The sequence below is a fragment of the Nyctibius grandis genome, chromosome Z, assembly GCF_013368605.1.
Source record: "Nyctibius grandis isolate bNycGra1 chromosome Z, bNycGra1.pri, whole genome shotgun sequence".
NCBI classification, from domain to species: Eukaryota; Metazoa; Chordata; class Aves; order Nyctibiiformes; family Nyctibiidae; genus Nyctibius; species Nyctibius grandis.
The window spans coordinates 74,015,525-74,035,464 of record NC_090695.1 but is presented as its reverse complement, the minus strand read 5'-3'; the positions used below and the strand labels follow the sequence as shown (position 1 = coordinate 74,035,464).

Below are 19,940 nucleotides of genomic sequence, written 5' to 3'. Positions count from 1 at the left end.
CAGACGATACAAAGCTGGGAGGAGTGGCTGATATATCAGATGGGTGTGCCACTGTTCAGAGAAACATCTACAGGCTGGAAAAATAGGCAGAGAGGAACTGCATTAAGTTCAACAAGGGTACATGCGCAGCCCTGCCCCCAGGGAGGAATAACCCAGGCACCAGTACACTCTGGGGGCTGAGTGGCTGGAAAGCAGCTTTGCTGAGAAGGACCTTTGGCTTCTGGCAGACCAAGCTGACCATGAGCCAGCAATACACCCTCACAGCAAAAAAGGCCAACAGTATCCAGGGCTGCATTAGGAAGAGCACTGGCAGCAGGTCAAAAGAGGTGATCCTTCCCTCTACTCAGCCCTGATGAGGCCACACCTGGAGTGCTGGGTCTAGTTCTGGGCTGGACAGTTAAGTCCAGACATGGACTTAACTGAACTGAGACCAGTGCAGGGCCACAAAGATGATGAAGGGACTGGAACATCTCTCACATGAGGAGAGGCTGAGTGATAGGACTCTTCACTCTTGAGAAGACTCAGGGGATCTTATTATGTGTATAAATACCTGACAGGAAGGAATGAAGGTGAGGGAGCAGACTCTTCTCTGTAGTGCCCACTGACAGAACAAGAGGCAATGGGCACAAATTAAAAGACATGAAATACCATCTGACCACAAGAAAACACTTTTTTGCTGTGAGGGTGGTCAAACACTGCAACAGGTTGCCCAGAAAGGTTGCAGAGTCTCCATCTGTGGACTGGACAACCTGCTCTACATGACACTGCTTTGAGCAGGGAGGCTGGACTAGATGATCTCAAGAGGTTTCTTCCAGCCTAAATTATTCTGTGATTCTGTAATTCTGTCCAGTACAACTCCAAGTGCCAGGATCAGGGCCAGAGTGTTCACTGTCTTACCATGCTGCACTCACAGCCTTTAAGGAACACCTTTACACTGGAGCTGATAGGGAACTATTTAAACATGATCACATTAGGAGGTGAGGAGGCCTATTCCCACCCGCCAGTCTGGAGCTGTACTGGAGTTGTACTCCAACAGCTGCAGGAGTACTTTGACAAAGTAACTTATGGTACCAGTCCTAGACCAAACAGGAACGAATACAGGCATCTTGACAGATTCAGAGAGCAATTCCCTCCCCAAGAGCAGGAGAGGAATGCATGTACACTTCCACTTCAGACCAAGAGCACAGCCTGGAGACTGGCAACAGATTCAGGGGTGCAGATAACATAGGTACGTGCTCAGCAAGGTTTCTATGTACCTCAGTGAAGGCAGAATATGACTCTGACACTGGACAGTTTGTTTTCTCTCTGCTGGAAGAAGAGTGAAAGTCAGTTATCACTGGAAAAGTTTGTGAAAGTCTATTTAGTAGAGCCAGGCCAGAAATCTAGCAGGTGACAGTTTACATTATCACAATACGTAATACGTAATAAGACTGAAAAGGAGTTGCTCAATTTGAAAATGTAAGGCTCCAAAAGCCAAACTATTAGAAAAAATGGGGACTCTGAATTCTCTGAAGGAACAGTGCTTTAATGAGACCTCTAACTGCACATGTGGCCTCCACAGCTATACATCCCCACAATGCTGAAAGGCAGGTACAGTTCATTAGCTGTTGCTATTTCAGGTAAGCTTTTGTGGGTTTGATTGCAGGATAGAGAAAGAGATTAAATAGCTTTCAAAGGTGGCTCTAATTTTTTGCAGGCTCTCTGTATCTGCCTGACACAGAACTCGTTGCCAAAGCAGAAATCCAGTTTTGTTGTCCCATGCCACATCCCCTGCTAAAATGGGTTTGGTGCACTACAATGGTACTGGTGTATGTCTGAGGATTCCATCTGTTGGAGACATTTTCCCAGACTTTTAGGACAGCTTTGGCTAAGCAGTGAATACAGACTGCATCTGGTGAAAAGAACTGGGCTTTTTTATCTATTTCTCTGTTTTGGCCTACAGACTCTGAACTACTTCCAATGACAGACATCATTAGCTTAATGCTCCCAGTTATGCCACATAGAATCAGTCTGCCTTAGAAAGGTTTCATAAAAGATTCAGATTTTAGCTTCAGAAATCTCACTGGAAGTCAATGACATTTGTCAGAGCCCAACTCTGTTCCTTCCATATTTACAAAAGCCAATGTGATGATAAAAAAATGTCAGGGGAAATTGCTCCACCAATAAGATCCTGATACAGCAAACATAACTTTTGTAAACTAGCTCTATAAAAACTCACATAAAGAAAAGCCTGCTTAAAAAATCAGGGAAGGTGTCATTGTCACCAGAATTTACTCTGAGAATGGAAATATTTTTAAATTTTATTTGAAGAGGAATTGTTAAGACATTTTAAATGAAATGAAAAGAAGTTTTGTGTGTTAACAGCTGAGACCTCATAATAAGGAGACATGATAGGATAAGCTTGGGCAGATGACAGGAGAGATAACAAGGAAATCCTTCATTTAGCTGAAGGCTACGTTCCATGTGACAGTTTTTTCATCTTGAAAATTTACATCATCGCTTGCTTTACTGTAAAGCTTCTCAGCTCATGTGCAAGCAGCTGCAGCTTCAAAATGAAGTCTTCAGTGTCCTGCAACCCAATTGTCTGCAGGAGGCATGGACTATGCAGAAGTAAAACTATCACAATCACAGTGGCAAATACCCACATGAGTGAATAACTCTGATTTCTTTGCACCAAGAAGCTTCAGTTGTGGGTTTTTTCCTCTCTTGCTGTTGTTGGTTTCTCAGAAGGCAGTTAAATTACGGTGTCAGGTTTTTTTGAGTTTATTGGCTCTTGTTGCTCTGCCTTGGGACAGTTACAAATCTTTGTGATCTCTGCAGCAAAAATATATACTGTTAGTTAACTGGTAATCAACTAGCTCAAGTTACAACACAATCTGAATACTAAAACAAGCACTGATTTTTATTCAAAAATTTTGGGTCTGCATGTAACAGCTACTGTGACATATGGAATTTTTAAAATATGCCTGTACACAGACCATTTATAAAGTATTTAAAGGAACTGCAGGTGTAAATGGAAGACAAATGGGTATAAAGTTTTAGATCCCTTATTTTCACGTCAAAGGGAAAGAGAAGGATATCTCTTCAGCCCAAACCTTCCACTTGCTCTTTTCTTCACCAGGAAAATTTATGAAATTCTCAATGCAGCCCAAACCAGTAGAAAACTAAAATGAGCAGAAGAACGAGTCACCATGAAGACAAAACAGTGGGACTGCCATTTGTGAGATCCTCATTCTTGCCAGAATTCCTCAGATCAAAGGATGTTCTTAGACCTCTGAGACAATCTCTACCATGTGGATTGTTGGAAGCTGGGAAACAGCACCTTCCCCTTTTCTTACGCTCTTCTCCCATGGACAACCTCTATTGGGATGGATGGACCCTTGCTTTGAACTTTACAGCCTTTCTTCTGCAAACCATGTGCTCAAAAGTCATGGATCTGGAACAAAATATTCAAAAGACTGTAATCTTGTCGGTCCTGAGTAAACAAACACCAGGCAAAACCTTTCTCTGTTTGATCTGCAATTTTAATTCCTCTGGAAACTCTGTCAAGCATTCTCCTGGAGGGCTAGAAATGCATGGGATTGGAGTCTTTCTAAAGCCTTTCAACTTCCATTTCCTTTTCTCCAAATTCATACACAAAGCTAGGGGTTTAGGGACAGATCAAGAGTATTCTTGGAATCACTGACACTACTGTTTCTGGATCCACCAATGAACCACTGTGTAATCCAAGAAAAATCACTTCTACTCAGCATTTCCTACCTGAATAGCTACTCATACATTATGTAGGCTACTTTGATTACCTCAGCCTTGCTCTCTTATTTGACAAATGAAATAATAACATTTACCTTGCTTTATAGGGCTCTTCAACAATTAGATCTTTAAAAAAAATACCAATACCAAGCCCTAAAACTCCAAAGAGAAAGGCAGTCATGGTATGCAACTAATTTTAAAGCACATAAATTCTAAACAGATGTATTGTTTTAATGCCCAAATATTCACTGACACTTTTCTAAAAGGTCTGATGTCACCCAGCATGTGGTTTGGAAGTGTCTCTGTGCTCAGTATTACAGCTTCAAGCTTTAAGGATTTGTCTATGAGAGGGCTGAGTTCTTTCTATTAAGGCTTATTAGAGCTGATGCTGTACAACCAATTACCATTATTTCACCATGCTAATAATGACAATATACATTTATTGGTAAACTATAACATTTCTCAGTTCAGCTGAACATCTGCTTCTTAAAAGAAAACGTTTTTCTTTCCATATCCAGATGAGAGTTTTGTCTTTCAAAGACAAGCTGTTCATTGTCCTCCCTTCCCCCTTCCAACTATTAACAGACTGATTATTCCCTTCTTGATCATCTCTGATTCCAGATGTCTCGGCAACCTTCCTTCTCTTTCTCATGAATCAAAGTGCCACTGATTCACGTTACAAGAAAAAAATACAAGTTTCTCCTGTATATTTTCAAGCACATGAAAGGGCACAGGCCCCATGGTGTTCCTCAGAGATGTGACTCACTGTGAGATGGAAAGAAGAAAAAAATCCCCTGTGTCCACAGTGTCGGTAAAGGCTGTTTCACTCCATACTGTGTTGCTGAGATGCTCTGAACATTTGTCAGGTCTTTTCTAATCTTCAGCTTTCCTGTAAGTGGGTTTTTCTGCTCAGTCATACAAAACAGTTACCCACCAGGTACCATGGCCTGCATTTACACCCTATTCCAAGGATTCTAAGTATGGCTCAGAGGATTTTCCAAGTAAAGCAAAACCCTTGAAAAGGGAGACTCACAAAACACTAGAGAGATCTGTATTTTAGGAAATTCCTATATCCATTTGCATGTGGAGGCACCAACTACTGTGGTTGATCATCTGCTCGACAGCATCTTGTGTCAGTCTTCAGGGAAAATGGAACAATTAAGACCTCAGCTTTGTGGTTTTCTCTACTTGAAAACAATTCTTTAAGGTTATATGTGTAACCACAAGACTTTGGGTCTCTTACAAACAGTGTCAAACACTGAAAATATTGTACATTTCCACAGTCCGTATGCTGCACATGTAAGTTTTATGGCACATGGCCTACTATAACCAAAGATTTTTACTGCAAGAGTTGTTCACCCTTGTGACACAGAGCTTACAACTCAGCCCGAGAATGACTTAGGTTGCAGAGCCCTGCTCTGGGGACCCTGTTGTTAATGTGAGTTACAGTGTCATAACAGTTGTGTGGCATCTCACAGGCACATGGAACCTACATTAACCATCAACGGAGGGCAAGCGAAGTTGTTGCTTTAATTAAGACAGCTGATGCAGTTCTGTCCACATGGATGGTAGAAGGTAAGAGTGAAGGTAACTATTTCACATTACTTCTGTGACTCATCAGATCTCTTTGCAGGACAAGCGCTTGTCCTGTCACAGCTACATTGGTAAGACTGGCCTTCATCTTTTGGCTTCAAACGCCAAAAGGCATATGCAGGATGCACATTTTGTTTCCTGTTTGACAGCAAGCAGTTCTTGGACTGTGTTGGCTGATGGGTTCCAGTCAAAACTGCCCAGCTCATGGGGAAAAAAAAGACAAACAATTATGCCAGGAGCTACATATGTTAAGAGGAGAATGAAAGAGAACATCCAGCTTCTGTTGTATATATGTGCAATTCCAACAGTCATATAGCAAGTAGATTTTTGCGGGGTTAACAGTGATGCATAGAGGTACCCTGAGGCCAGATCATAGAATCATAGAATCATAGAATGTTAGGGGTTAGAAGGGACCTCTGGAGATCATCGAGTCCAACCCCCCTGCCACAGCAGGACCAATCTAGGGCAGGTTACACAGGAACACATCCAGACGGGTCTTGAAAGTCTCCAGAGAAGGAGACTCCACCATCTCTCTGGGGAGCTTGTTCCAGTGCTCTGTAACCCTTAGAGTAAAGAAGTTCTTCCTCATGTTGAGGTTGAACTTCCTGTGCTCTAGCTTGCATCCATTGCCCCTTGTCCTATTGCAGGGCACAAGTGAAAAGAGGTTGCACCTCTCCTCTTGACACCTAGCCCTCATATATTTATACACATTAATCAGATCCCCTCTCAGTCTTCTCTTCTCCAGAGTAAAAAGCCCCAGGTCTCTCAACCTTTCCTCATAAGGCAGGTGTTCCAGTCCCTTAATCACCCTCGTAACCCTCCGTTGGACTCTCTCCAGTAGATCTCTGTCCTTCTTGAACCGGGGAGCCCAGAACTGAAAGCAATACTCCAGGTGAGGTCTCACCAGGGTACAGTAGAGGGGGAGGAGGACCTCCCTCGATCTGCTGGACACACTCTTCTTAATGCAACCCAGGATACCATTGGCCTTCTTGGCCATAAGGGCACATTGCTGTCCCACGGATAACTTGTCCACCAGGACTCCAAGGTCCTTCTCCATGGAGCTGCTCTCTAGCAGATCGCCTCCTAACCTGTACTGGTGCATTTTGTTACTCCTTCCCAGGTGCAGGACTCTGCACTTATTCTTGGTGAACCTCACTAGGTTCCTCTTTGCCCAGCTCTCCAGTCTGTCCAAATCACGCTGAATGGCCACACAGCCTTCAGGTGTATCAGCCAAACCTCCCAGCTTCGTATCATGAGCAAACTTGCTGAGAAGACACTCTGTCCCTTCATCAAGGTCGTTGATGAAGATGTTGAACAGAACTGGACCCAGCACTGATCCTTGGGGGACTCCACTAGTTACAGGTCTCCAGCTGGACTTGGCACCATTGGTTAACACTCTTTGGGATCTATTGTGTAGCCAGTTCTTAATCCATCTCACTGTCTGTTCTTCTACCTCACAATTCCCGAGTTTGCTCAAGAAGATGTCATGGGAAACTGTGTCAAACACCTTGCTAAGGTCAAGGTAGACTACATCCACTAGTCTCCCTGCATCTACCCATTCAGTCACGACATCATAGAATGCTATCAGGTTAGTCAAGCATGATTTCCCCTTGGTAAATCCATGCTGACTACTCCTGATAACCTTCGTCTCTTCCATGTGCTTAGAAATGACCTCCAGAATGAGCCGCTCCATCATGTTTCCAGGGATGGAGGTGAGGCTGACTGGTCTGTAGTTTGCTGGATCTTCCTTCTTGCCTTTTTTGAAGACTGGAGTGGCATTGGCTTTCCTCCAGTCCTCAGGCACCTCTCCTGTTTGCCACGATCTTGCAAAAATGATGGAGAGCAGTAGAGCAACAACATCAGCCAGTTCTCTCAACACTCTTGGGTGCATCTCATCAGGGCCCATGGACTTGTGTGTATTCAATTTCCGTAACTGATCACTAACCCAGTCTTCACTGACTAGTGGAGAGTCTTCCCTCCTCCAGGCTTCCTCTCCTACATCCAGGGTCTGGAGATCACAAGGGCTGGTTTTAGGATTAAAGACCAAAGCAAAGAAGGTATTCAGCAACTCTGCCTTCTCTGCATCCTCGGTTGTCAGGGCTGCCGCCTCATTCAGCAGAGGGACCACACTTTCCCTGTTCTTCCTTTTGCTACTGATATATTTGAATAAGATGGGAGACTTGATGGAGTTCTACGGTGCTTAAAAACACGAACATGTAAAGTTGTACGTATCATATGTACAACCACAGGATGGTTGTTTTAGGACCAAGAAAGCAAGTCACATAGAAAGACAAGTTTGTGTGCACCAGTGGACTGAAAAACACTGCTCACAATTATCAAGAAAAAAACCCCCTTCACTCATCACCTACAGACATGCCTTGTGTTGGTCATATATATAGAAGGGTTTGCATTGCAGCTGTGGAAGGCCAGCAGCCAGGACTTAATGACTTCTGCTTGGATTGCTCCAGGATGTACCAAAGGTGTATGAAAGCATTTTATCCCTGCTTGGACAGACCCATAGAAACACAGAGAGGAAAAACCTACTAAAGCTTTTAATTTTTGTTTTAGTTTTCCTGAAGTCAGGCAGTCCCTCAGCATGTAACAGTTGGCAGTGTTAGAATCAAAGTGTACATATACCCCATTGAAGCATGGGGCATAAGCTGACAAGTACCCATTTTTGTTCTGTTGTTCTGTGTTTTTAGTTACTTTACCTTCTACCTCGCAGTGTGGATCTATACACACACAAATACATTTCAAAAACCTCTTCTGTGCTGCTTACTTTTTGAAGTTTTCATTAGCAAGGATATTGCAGAAAACATGTTTTGGGAGTATTACAGCACAACCGGCTAATACGAACAATTCTACACTCAAATACCATTTTTGACAGGAAAACAATTATCCACTTAAAAATGCCTTGCTCATTACAGAAACTTAAAATGAAGAAACATGTTTTACAGCAGTATCACTAACTAATACTTGTGTACACTCCCAAACCACTTAATGGAGTATGTCTTGCTTTACAGCTGTTGGATGCTAGCTGTCAGCATCAGCACATGCCTGGTTTAAACAGACAAAAAGCAATGAGGTGTATTACATGACAGTGAGACAAGGTAAAGTAAGCTCCATTCTTGTTATACTTGTTCTGATCAAAGATCCTGATGACCCTCAGTACACAAGCATCAGTATAAACAAGAAGGATGCTTTATATTACCACTAAGTATGACTACTACATAAAAACACTGTATTGGCTTGAACATAGAGGCATTCTGATAACTGGTATCCATACTGATTCGTATCATACTAGATTAACACCTGTGTAATAAAACAGGGTTTGATCCATTAATTTTAAGGTTACTGAATGTGAACTGGATGAATTACAGTGTCTAATAAATAATTAGTGAGTTGTACCTAAACCCAAAGTTTTTGCAGGTACAGTTTTTGCAGTGTTAAAAAAAAAAAAAGTTAAGATAATATGATTTAAGGGTCAACTTTAGACACTACCGTATTAATCTCCATTTCTTTCTGCTAGGCCAATGTTAGGCTTGCTTCAACTGCACAGAGACCACCAACTGTGAATCCTGCGTGGAGATGATACCTTGGTAGCTATGACAAAAGATACCAGCAAACTCTTCTCCATTACTGAGCCAATCATGATTTGAACCTGCTTTCAAGAGTAATTCAGCTCTTCCTGAATGCAGAAGATAATCAAGCTTAAATGTGTTCCATTTTAATGAATGGCTGAATGACTCTAATGCAGTCTTGTGGAACAGAAACAGCCTTGTCCCCTCTGCTGAGGACAAAGGGACAGTGAACAAGCAGGAAGTTTGAGTATACTGGAGAAAAGTTGTTTTAACAAAATGAACGTTATCCTTATTGGTGCAAAGACTGGCCTCTGCTTTTTTCTTCTCCTCTACCTCCTAAGCAACCTTATATGTTTGTGTTCAGGGTTGCATCAACTTAGATTTTTCGAAAAAAAAAAAGGAGACTGTTGTCCTTCCTACTTTATGCCTGTTATCTGTTAAGGTACCAGGCATCTCATCATCCTTAAGAATCAATACAGTAAAAGGAATACAGCTACCACCTTCAAGATCACATCAGAGCTGAGATTTCAAGTTGTCTTCTTCAAGGTACTGAATAGCTAAGGCACCAAGTACTGACAATCCCCTGCATGAGGGACTACAGTGGCCCACATACCACAGAAATGGTGGACCAAACAACAACAAAGTTAAAGGGGAGACACTCTGAAATAAACTCCCTTCATAACCACCATCATCGTCCTCAGCTTTCACTTTTCCATGGCCTTTTCCAACATGAACACATGCAAGTGCCAACTCCACCACTAAACCATGTCCCTAAGCACCACATCTACACGTCTCTTAAATACCTCCAGGGATGGTGACTCAACCACCTCCCCAGGCAGCCTGTTCCAATGCTTGATAATCCTTTCAGTGAAGAAATTTTTCCTAATATCCAATCTAAACCTCCCCTGGCACAACTTGAGGCCGTTTCCTCTCATCCTATCATTTGTTACTTGGCAGAATTTGACTGACACCCACCTCACTACAACCTCCTTTCAGGTAGTTGTAGAGAGCAATAAGGTCTCCCCTGAGCCTCCTTTTCTCCAGACTAAACCACCCCAGTTCCCTCAGCTTGTCCTCCTAAGACTTGTGCTCTAGAGCCTTCACCAGCTTCATTGATCTTTGGACTTGCTCCACCACCTCAATGTCTTTCTTGTAGTGAGGGGCCCAAAACTGAACACAGTATTCGAGATGTGGCCTCACCAGTGCTGAGTACAGGGGGTCATTCGCTTCCCTGGTCCTGCTGGCCACGCTATTTCTGATATAAAGTCTCACACATTGTGGAGGCTTGGTTAAGTGAGAAGGGGCATGATTTCATGCCACTGAGCAGTCTGAGCAATCCAGGCTTTGAGCAAGAGTTAGGCCCAGAGCGAGTCACCTTGGACTCTCCTTGAACACTGCAAAAATGCAACAAAACAAGGACTTGGCAGTTGTAACAAACAGATAAAAGAAACAGGAAAAGGGGAGGGGGTGCTCATCGCTCTGTGTATCTAAATTTATAGACCAATCATATATGCTACTAGTACGCGTGGACAGCAAGGCTTTACCAATGGAAACGCGGGCTTTGGTGCGTGATCAGCGTGCTCTCTGCTTAGAGTCTATATATATCCTGTATGTGTAATCATTAAACGGAGAACTTCCATACTCATATTGGGATTGTGTCGTTACTCCGGAACCGGCGCCCAGCACCCGGGAGCCGCGCCCTCGACTTCCCCTTTTCTTCAACACATGGCTTTTATCAACACAAGGGGTTTTTAAGCATGTATTTAAGTACATAGTTGACTTCCTTCCAAAAAAAAAAATCTATAAAAGACATGAGGACCTAATTTAAAAGAAACCAATGAGTTTTCCCCTGTTAACGTTTCTAATTTTGCTCTATTTACATACTCTATATGAAACTAGAAGGCCAAAACTCTATTTGAAAAGGGGTGGCCAAACTTAAAGGTAGTATTGGTGCACATACCTCTGACTGAAGTGAAGACCTCATCCTTCCTTTAGGCTTTCCCAAAGTTCCCTTAGAACCACACTACTGTAGCACTCCAGCTGTTCCACAGTAAAGTTAAACTGAGACTGTACTTTATATAGGACTAAATTATTTTATTTTCATATCTCTATGGCCACACTTTATTCTGATGTTTGTTACTATATGTCTGGGGCAGCTGAAGACCCTATTGACATATGTCTCTGCCCTTGGCTAGATTCTGCATAAAACATGCTCCAAAAGTCCAGTGTTGTCCTCAAAAGATTGACCTTAAGGATGAAAATACTCTGTGGGAGTAGGGAAGACCATGACTTTTCTACAATATTTCTGAGCTTAAATAACAACTTAAATTTGGCAAAATAAACATAGACAAAAAAAAAGACACTAAAAAAGCTGATGCTTGTGAATCTTATTTTGTTTGGATTCCAAAAAATGAACCAGCGAAGTCTTTATGATCTGTAAATGCTACTCCTACAAATATTCTGCTTTGCAGCGTATCAGACAAAGTGTGTTTTATAAGGTTTTACATAAGGAGTTATTCTCCTTGTTCATCAGGGACAGGAATGCACACAACACACTGGAATGCAAACTGCTCAGTTCACACAAACCCACTTTCCAGGGCAAAAAAGTGGAAAGCAGGTTTTGAATTTCCCACACTTTTCAGTTGGGCACAAGCTCAACCCCAGTATGCCATAGACTTCACACTCTGTAGACATCAGCCATGCTGCGAAGGTAGGTAAAAAGAGGTCACAAGTTCAGTTAGGGTAGAAGCTGTGGTTGTGGAGCTGCAGATCTTCTGAGAGACTAATTCAAGTAATGTCCCACGGCATATGCAACCACAATGTGCTGGAGAGCTAAATTCCTTGAGAACAAAGGACCTGGCAGCTACAGGACAGACCACTCCTGTTCCCACAAGGGGCACCACTTCTTGCAGGTGTTCCATACTTCTTTCTTTCTCCCAAAGCAGTACGAGAGTGAGCAGAGATCCTGAAACCATTCCGCCTTTGCAGAGACAGCTAACACATCTCTCTCCCCATGAGCTTTTCCTCCACCATTCACACAACTACTTGAGCTTTTATTCTTTGGGGTTTTTTTACATTTCTGTAGCATGGAGAATGGAAGAAAAGACCTGCTGAGACCTGTTTTTCTACATGTCAGTAAAAGTGCTTTTTAGCCCTTAATGAATGCCATAATGCAGAAAACCTGGTATATGAGACATCAGCCTTCTAACATGCATTCTCCAGGTGAGGCAGCATTCCTTCATACCACCAGTGCCAAAGCCTTCTCATGGAAAAGCAGATTACGCTAAAGAATTTGCGCTTGCTTTCTGTTGCACGCATTTTTTATTATTATCAGAACTACACTGAAGAATGGTTTAATTTATGTGTTTGAGCTGGAAGCAGACCTATATGTTCCTCAAATGGCACATCTAGCATCAGATCAAGAGGGTACACTGGGGAAAACAGCTGGGGAGAATAGCTTTGGGAGCAGTCACCTATTAGTCAACAATGATTGGGCTTGAGGATTGTCTAGACTACTCCTAAGCTTCAGTCCCTATTCTTGTATAAGCAGAATGCCTACACTAATCAAGGCATTTTAGATACCAGACAAAAATAGGGAATCAAATTGCTCCAAAGTACAATCAGTCAGCAAGAAAGTAATGCAATGCTAAGAAGGTCAGATAGATAGCTACCTAGTAAACTGCATCACTCACCATACAGATGGGGCCAACACAATTTTTATCAGTCTTATTGACAGTATTCTTGGAAGTGTACTAGATTTGTAGGTTGATTCATCTGCCACCTTAGCTTACATAGAAGCATCTGTTAGATCCTGAACCACAGGAACAGGAAAAAGGGGAGAAGAGGAGGAAGCTCTGACATACGATCTAGTTGTAAAATATCCATCTGATATTTTCCAGGCACGTGTATTTCAAGACACTAAACTTTCTCAGAGGATAGCCGTGCTGCTGCTATAACTTCGCTGTAACATATGTATATGCACAGAATTCACAAGTTTAATGACTAGAGGAAAGCTACAGCCACACAATAGTCTATGTCTTGTGGAATCTTCTTTATTTCATTTGCAGAAGAGGTTAACTCCAAGCTCTTGGCAAGCACATCCATGTGCTAAAGGAGGGGCCAAGGAAGGGTCGCAACAGTGAAAAAAAGATAAGTGTTACAAAACAAAATTCTTCTTTAGCGCAAATCCAGCGTTGGTGTGACAGGTGTAAAGATCAAGCAGAAAGCATTGTTTGGAATTTACAACAGTCTTCAGCTGGTAGCCTACAGCTATATGCATCCTCTACTGGGTGACTGAATGATCAGTTAGTAGCCAGAAATCTGACCCCTCCCTTCAGCCCCTAGCAAAGCTTTGTCTTAAAATAAAAGCAAGAAACCAGCTGTAGAGATTGTACATTTTTTTATTGCAGGGTGAGTGTGCATGAAACAATGGTGGTTCCTAGATGGTGCAATTGCAACGTCTGCAAAGAATGAAGAAAAAGTATATGCAGCAAATGCCAGCAAACACCACTTTGCCCACACCATAAAAACTTCTTCCTACTTTGGAAGAGCAGTAAGGCAGAAACAGTTGGAAGACAAAGTCAATGATGTCAAACACTCTCCCCACATTTCTACAGGCTGTATTGTGAGGAGGCCTTTGCTCAGTAAAAGTAGTTGAGGAATCTCTATTCCCATCCACCAGTCAGCTGCTCCCCTGGCCCCTGCAGAAAATTCCCCGAAGTGGTAACTATTATTACTGGCTAGAGAACCAGAAAAATTCTACCACAATATTAGTAAGAAACAATTGAAAAAGTTTAGTTCTTGATTTAGTGGTTGTTTTGAACCACATTCATGAGGGCCTTCCAGAGTCTTGGTCTGATTTTGTAGATGCATAATGTTGACATATTGGGCTCCTCTTTTGGAAGCAGCATCACACACATGCTCTGTGAAAAAGCTCTGAAGCTGCCGGCTACCAAAATTTACTAGTTAAGCATTGACCAGGCAGCATATTTCTAAGATACATTAATTTTTCAGGTAAAGTCCTATGCTTTAAACACTTTAAAAGTATGTTTTCATTTTGATCTGCCATAACTAGGCTATTTGATTACACTAACTTAATAACCTCTGAAATCCTCCTCTACAAAAACTCTCATAGCTTAAAAGTGATTTTGTATTTCCATTAAATGACAAATTGAAGCTTCTTAAACTGCTTAATCAGTTTCTAATCAATTTAGCTCTTGTTCCTGAAGAAGCCTGTCAGTGCTGAAATTAGAATTAAGCATCACAGGACAATTCAGGCTGGCACAGATTTTGGGAGGTCTGCATCCCAGCTTTCTGCTTTATATTGCCATTAGATCAGATCAGGTTGCTCAGGGCTTTATCCAGCCTGGTCTTGAAAACCCTGAAGGATGGAGACAGCACGACCTCTCTGGGCCCCCTCCCAAATGCTTTATTGTCTTCACGGGGAAAACTTTTTCATTATGTCAAGTCAGAAAAGAAGTTCATGTTCTTGTTTATTTCAGCAAAACTCTCCGTGTTCTGACTGTTGTCTCATTTCAAATTATAGACCTGATGAAGAAATCACATGGTGACATTCTCTGGCTTGTGTTATGCTGGAGGTCAGATTAGAATAAATGAAATAATCCCCTGTGGCCTTAAATATCTGGATATCTTTCCCAGCGACTCTTAAAACAGAAAGAAACATTCCATTCACTGACAATTCAAATAAGACAGATCACTCCCTGTTTAAGGCTGCAAGGAAGAGAAAGAAACTAAGGCAACTGAATTTGTCTTGTTTGGGAATCAGAGCCTGAAGGGAGCACAGCAGTAGACTGCTGCTTGCTTTCTTAGCTCCTTTTTTGACACTGCCCAAACATATACAGTGAAAGCTGACAATTGCAGTTCACCAAAAACTGCAGCTGTCACAAGGACTTACTGCTTCCCGCTCCAAATGATTTCTTCAGCCTATTTACCAAAAAGCACAGAGATAAAAAAAAGTGGGGGGGGGGGTGGGGAAGGTACTTTTGAGGCTATGAAGTATTTAAGCTGTGCATATGAGCCTGCAAAATATATCCCTTGAAAGGTATTCAAATAGTGAGACTACTGGAAGAACAACCAGTCTTTACCGAAGAAAAAGTGTTTATCCCAAAGCTAAATAAAACTCCAGCACACTACAAAAATTCATGTTGGGGACTAATATGGATAGCTTTACCAGAGTGGCCTGAGCAGGCATGCAGAGCGAACTCTCCTCCATTCTGTTCCTTCATTCCCACCCAGTGAGAGCTACCTCTCTACCAGAGAGACAGGTCAGCGTGTATCTGTGGTTACATACAGAACTTGTTTTCAGAGCTGTCAGCCTCTTACATGCCTTAAGTCCACTTGAAATGGATAAAGGAAATGGAGAATAATGGAAATAATAACAACGACATAATCATGTCTAAAATCCTCTACAGGCTGTGAGGCTGTTTTCCAAAGACAGTCCTTAAAGCTCTGCTAAACAAAGAAGTCGTCCTAATATTCAGCACCTGTTTTTGTCACCTGCACACAACTCTTGACAGCTCTTCCATTCCCATACCAGCTCCCTTTTCTCCTGCCAGTCAGTTTATTAGTAGCAGAGTGGCTGGAGGAAGAGGCTCTTTACCAGCAAATGAACACACCAGAATGACAGGAGAAAACACAGACGAAATAGCACCAGACTACAGCAAGTAGAGACTGGGCAGTGGACTGGTAAGAGGTCATCATGCCAATGTAAACACTGAGTGGGTTAAATATAACATTCATAACAATTTGTAACTCAAGTGCATCAGTGTTTTTTTTAAACCACAGAGGAACAACAACACACACAAAAAAAAAAAGCCCACCAAGCTTGGCTGTCCCTACCCTGAAGTGATTTTCTTTGAAAGTAGCTCTTCAATGAAAGTTGTGCTTAATCACAGTTCTTGAAATTCTTTTTTAGACAGTTTGCATGAGACAGGTCACATGACAGAGGACCAGTTTAATAGGATTAAGCTGAGAAAAATGTGTTTCTGTGGACAGCTCCTATGAATCCCACTCTGGATCTCTTCACCAAACTCATTTACTAATGAAAAGGCCAGCCCAAATCCCATCCACTGGCCATACACTTTTCCCAGAACAATTTTCTGCAGACCATATGCTACAAAGATTCAAAGCAATAAATGAATCTCTTTCAGTCACAGCCACTCAATGCTTTAAAACTGTTGTACTATTACTAAGGACATACCCAACCCTGTTTTGTTTTCACATCTGAGGATACCATCTTTCAAGACCTATTTCAGGTGCTTTGAAGAATGAACAATTGTCATTTTCATTGTCATTAATTCCTCTGAATGAAAACAGAGGTTTGTATTAATACTAAGCTTATGATGCATCTAACCAAAGGCTGCTGCAGAACAGGTAGGAACAAACAATACCCAACAAAATAACAAAGCTTCTCTCTCTGATCAATTGTGAAAATCAAAATGTGTAACACTATATATGCCGAGCGACTGCATTTCATTCAACAGCTTTATAAGCAGTACTCAGACCGGTAGGTAGTATCATCTCCATTTTACAGGTAGGGGATTGATGTGCAAAGAAATCAGAAAGATTTCCTTGAAAGAAAAGTAACTTACCCAGGAACAGACCCAAGCTTCCCTTTGACTGTTCTGGATCAAAGTAGGGACTTGCTGAGAGAAGAGGTACCCAGAATGCCAAATGCAACACAGTGTGCACCTGTGTCTGAATTGTAAGATCTAAGGCCTCCCAAGCAATTTTACGAACAGTTTCATATCACCAACTGGTGAATCAAGCAGATAATGAGAAGTGTTCAGGTGGCCACTATGGCACCTGCAACAAAAGCTCAAGAGAGCAGAATAGGGATGCACGTGCTGCTCTATCGAATAATGCTCTGAAGCGTAACTATAAAATCTCTTTCTGGGACTGTCCAGGCATCTCAGTTTGTAATACAACTATGGCACAGTCCACCACTCCACGAAGGTTCAAGCAGACTTTTCCCCTTCCTTTAGGTCAATTCAGAGTGAGACACAGATTTTTCACAGACATCAAGCATTCTTGTTCTGATTTGTATCAGAGTCCAGCCCCATTCTAGAGACCACAGGTCTTTCCCCTTCCTCAGTTTCTTCAGATTTGATTTAATCTACGACAGCAGGAGCTGCTGAGAGGAGAAAAACAGTAGATTGAGGGTATTTACTGATTCCATTCTTAGGCTTACAATAGGTATGCCTTCAGGATAAAAGTTCCCCCAGATGTATCTTACTACAAACATAAGGGGGGAGCATCTAGAGCTGAAAGCTTCTGTGTTACAGATTATTTGTTCGTTCAGAAAGCCCATCGGCATGCCAGTACGTTACCTGCTCTCCATGCTTGCAGACAGACCACATTTTCTGCATATGCAAACTGTTAGAGCAGAGTAATATTGGAATACTCCAAGATGGAAACTTGGTATAACAAAAGCCTGCAGAAATATCAATGGAAGCAAAATCACATACTTCACTGCACCTTCAATTTCAAAAATCATTCACCCTGAAGAAACATAAAACAACAAATGTTTGTGAAATCAAACCTATTTTTGTCTACACAAAAAATATGCTACTGCTTCCTTTGAAATCCTCCTTCTTGTTATGCTGTCAAAGTCAAGGTTAAAAGATATAGTTACTGCCTTCTTTCTACCTATTAGTGTAGAAAAGTGATAGGAACTGGGAATCAAACCACAAGTTTGTTCAGGCAAATAGCTGTCAAGGCCAAGAATAAGGTATTTCAAAGGTCAGGAAATACTGATAGACACAGCCTCTTGAAGTATCAACCACTAATTAGCCGCAGGCCCTAGCTGCACATAAACTGCAAAATATTCAGATAAAGTAATTTTAACATATGAGCATTCTTCTTGTTTGTAACATCTCACATTACAGCAGTCTCCCAGCTTTCCCACTTTCAAGAAGTGAATCAGGACTCTAACTAAAACTGCTAAAAATTACACTGACATCTCTAAGATATAACATCCTGCCTTCTTTTTATTACCTGCAGCCACAACTAAAGATTTAGGCTATCTACACTATACAATGCACTTTTCTGCAAAGTGCTCCTCATCCAGAGGGAACTATTCCAGCAAAGATACTTCCACCTACTTGCCCCACTCTTCAGGAAAACTAACTATAGTATTATAAAAGGAAAACTGTGCTGCCCTTAACATCTCTCTCATCTGGGCTGTCTGGTTAAACCATAGCAAAGTTTGTTAGTTATATATAGTCTTAGAAACACTAATTTGGAGAATAATTCACTTCTCAATTTGTCAGTTTTAGATGGGAAGTCAAGGGAGGGTGGGAAGGCAGAGTTCACTGCATTCTTGACTCTGTACCTTGTACTGCACATAGCTGTACACACTTCCAAGGGAAGATACCACCAATTAGGCTTTGCTTTCCATCTGTTCTGTATCTGCCTAAGTGGCCAGGCAAAGTGCAAAGCAATGCAAACTTGATTAGCTTTCAACAAGCTAATAATGCAATGCTGACCACGCTCAGTGATGAACCTGAGTGGCTTACCAGGGACAAATGGCTAGAAAGAAAACATTTTAAGCTAACAAACCCCACCATACCTAGCAGACACAGTTAACATTTCATACATTTCACACCATTCCTGCAAGACACCCTGCACTTCCCCGCCTGCTGTTTAAAGGCTTGATTTTCACAATCCCTAAAAATCAGGTCGGAAAGAGAACATGCCTATTACACAGAATGAAAGGCAGTTTATGCCTTAGTACTTCTTCCTTGCACTTACCTACACTTGTAGGAAATATATCCTCATTGTTGATCTGCACCTCGATCCAGTCCATGAGAAGATTCATATATTGGGGTGCTGGCAACGCTGTGGGTTTCTTGTACTTCATGTCGTCCTGCCACCGGTATTCATACTTAGGGCCTCCGGACATCACTGGGCAGGTCCTCTCTGTGCAGAACTCACAGATAGTTCCATAAATGAGGTTGATCCTATTGAAGAAGTCAACAACATGGACAGCCACCCAGTCATTTTGGTCTTCTCCACTGGGCAACTGCACAGCCGCTTTCAAGTCCACGCCTGAGTTCAGAGAGGCCTGCGCTCGTTTGTGAAGTTCAAACCTCTGGGTTCCAGGCTCAAACTTGCGTTTTGGGCGGAAAGTCTTATCTTTGTTAAAGACTTGCTTGAGTGCTATGGACATGTCTGCTAAACTTCTGCTCTGCAGTGGCTGGCAGAAAAGCACAGCTGGGATTTAATGCAGGTATCTGAAAACAGTTGCTCCCTATCACACGTCCTCCAGGCCTTGTTCTTTTGCTCAGAGATGCTCGTATCAACTTCAGAGCAGTCTACTAGCTCTTCCTCTTGAAAGCCTTTCCTAAAGGCTTCATGTCCCTAAGGATATGGAAACAATGTACATTAGTGTTAAGCTCAAGTCTGACCCTGTCAGTTTGTTACTGTTTTACCATAATTTTCTAGTAATTATGAGCTGAAAAGCAAATATATAACAAGCTAGCCTGAAAAACTGGCCAACTCCTAAACTAATAAACATTTAGAAGAAACAAAAAAAACCCACCTCATTTTTTAAAGTATTAAGGAATTAACTTCTCTGTCCTTTTTAAATATCTACCCAAATAAAGGCTCTTAAGTTATCATGAAGATGGGAATTCAACAACTCTTGTATAATCTTCCCATCTTTAGATAATTTTTAAACCAACCTTTCAATTTTTCTGCAATTTTACAGTGACTACATACCATACATAATGAGTGTATAAACTTAGTAGACAAATTACTATGTTAACAATTTAGAAGTCTTATCTAACTGCTCCTAAAGTGACCGATGGTGCCTCTAACCATTTGCCACAGCTTCAGTGCTCTTCTCCGTAGCGGAAAAAAATCCTTGAGCAAGAATTTTCCGTATCTGTTCTCTAGTTTTAAATTCTGCAAATCTCACAAAACCTAGTTAGGCTGAAACCTACTGTACTGCACAGAAATAATTCCTGTTTCCCACAGAACTGTACAGAGACTGTG

General features: G+C 41.8%; 1 protein-coding gene across 1 annotated transcript in view; it reads right to left on the bottom strand.

Moving 5' to 3' along the window:
- Positions 1–19,113, bottom strand: part of MOB3B (MOB kinase activator 3B) — a 63,238-nt gene extending 44,125 nt beyond the window's left edge. Inside the window, exon 1 of the mRNA XM_068423338.1 lies at positions 18,696–19,113. Coding sequence (XP_068279439.1) covers positions 18,696–19,113 — 418 coding nt within the window. The remainder of the gene's footprint in view (positions 1–18,695) is intronic.
- Positions 19,114–19,940: the final 827 nt, after the last annotated feature.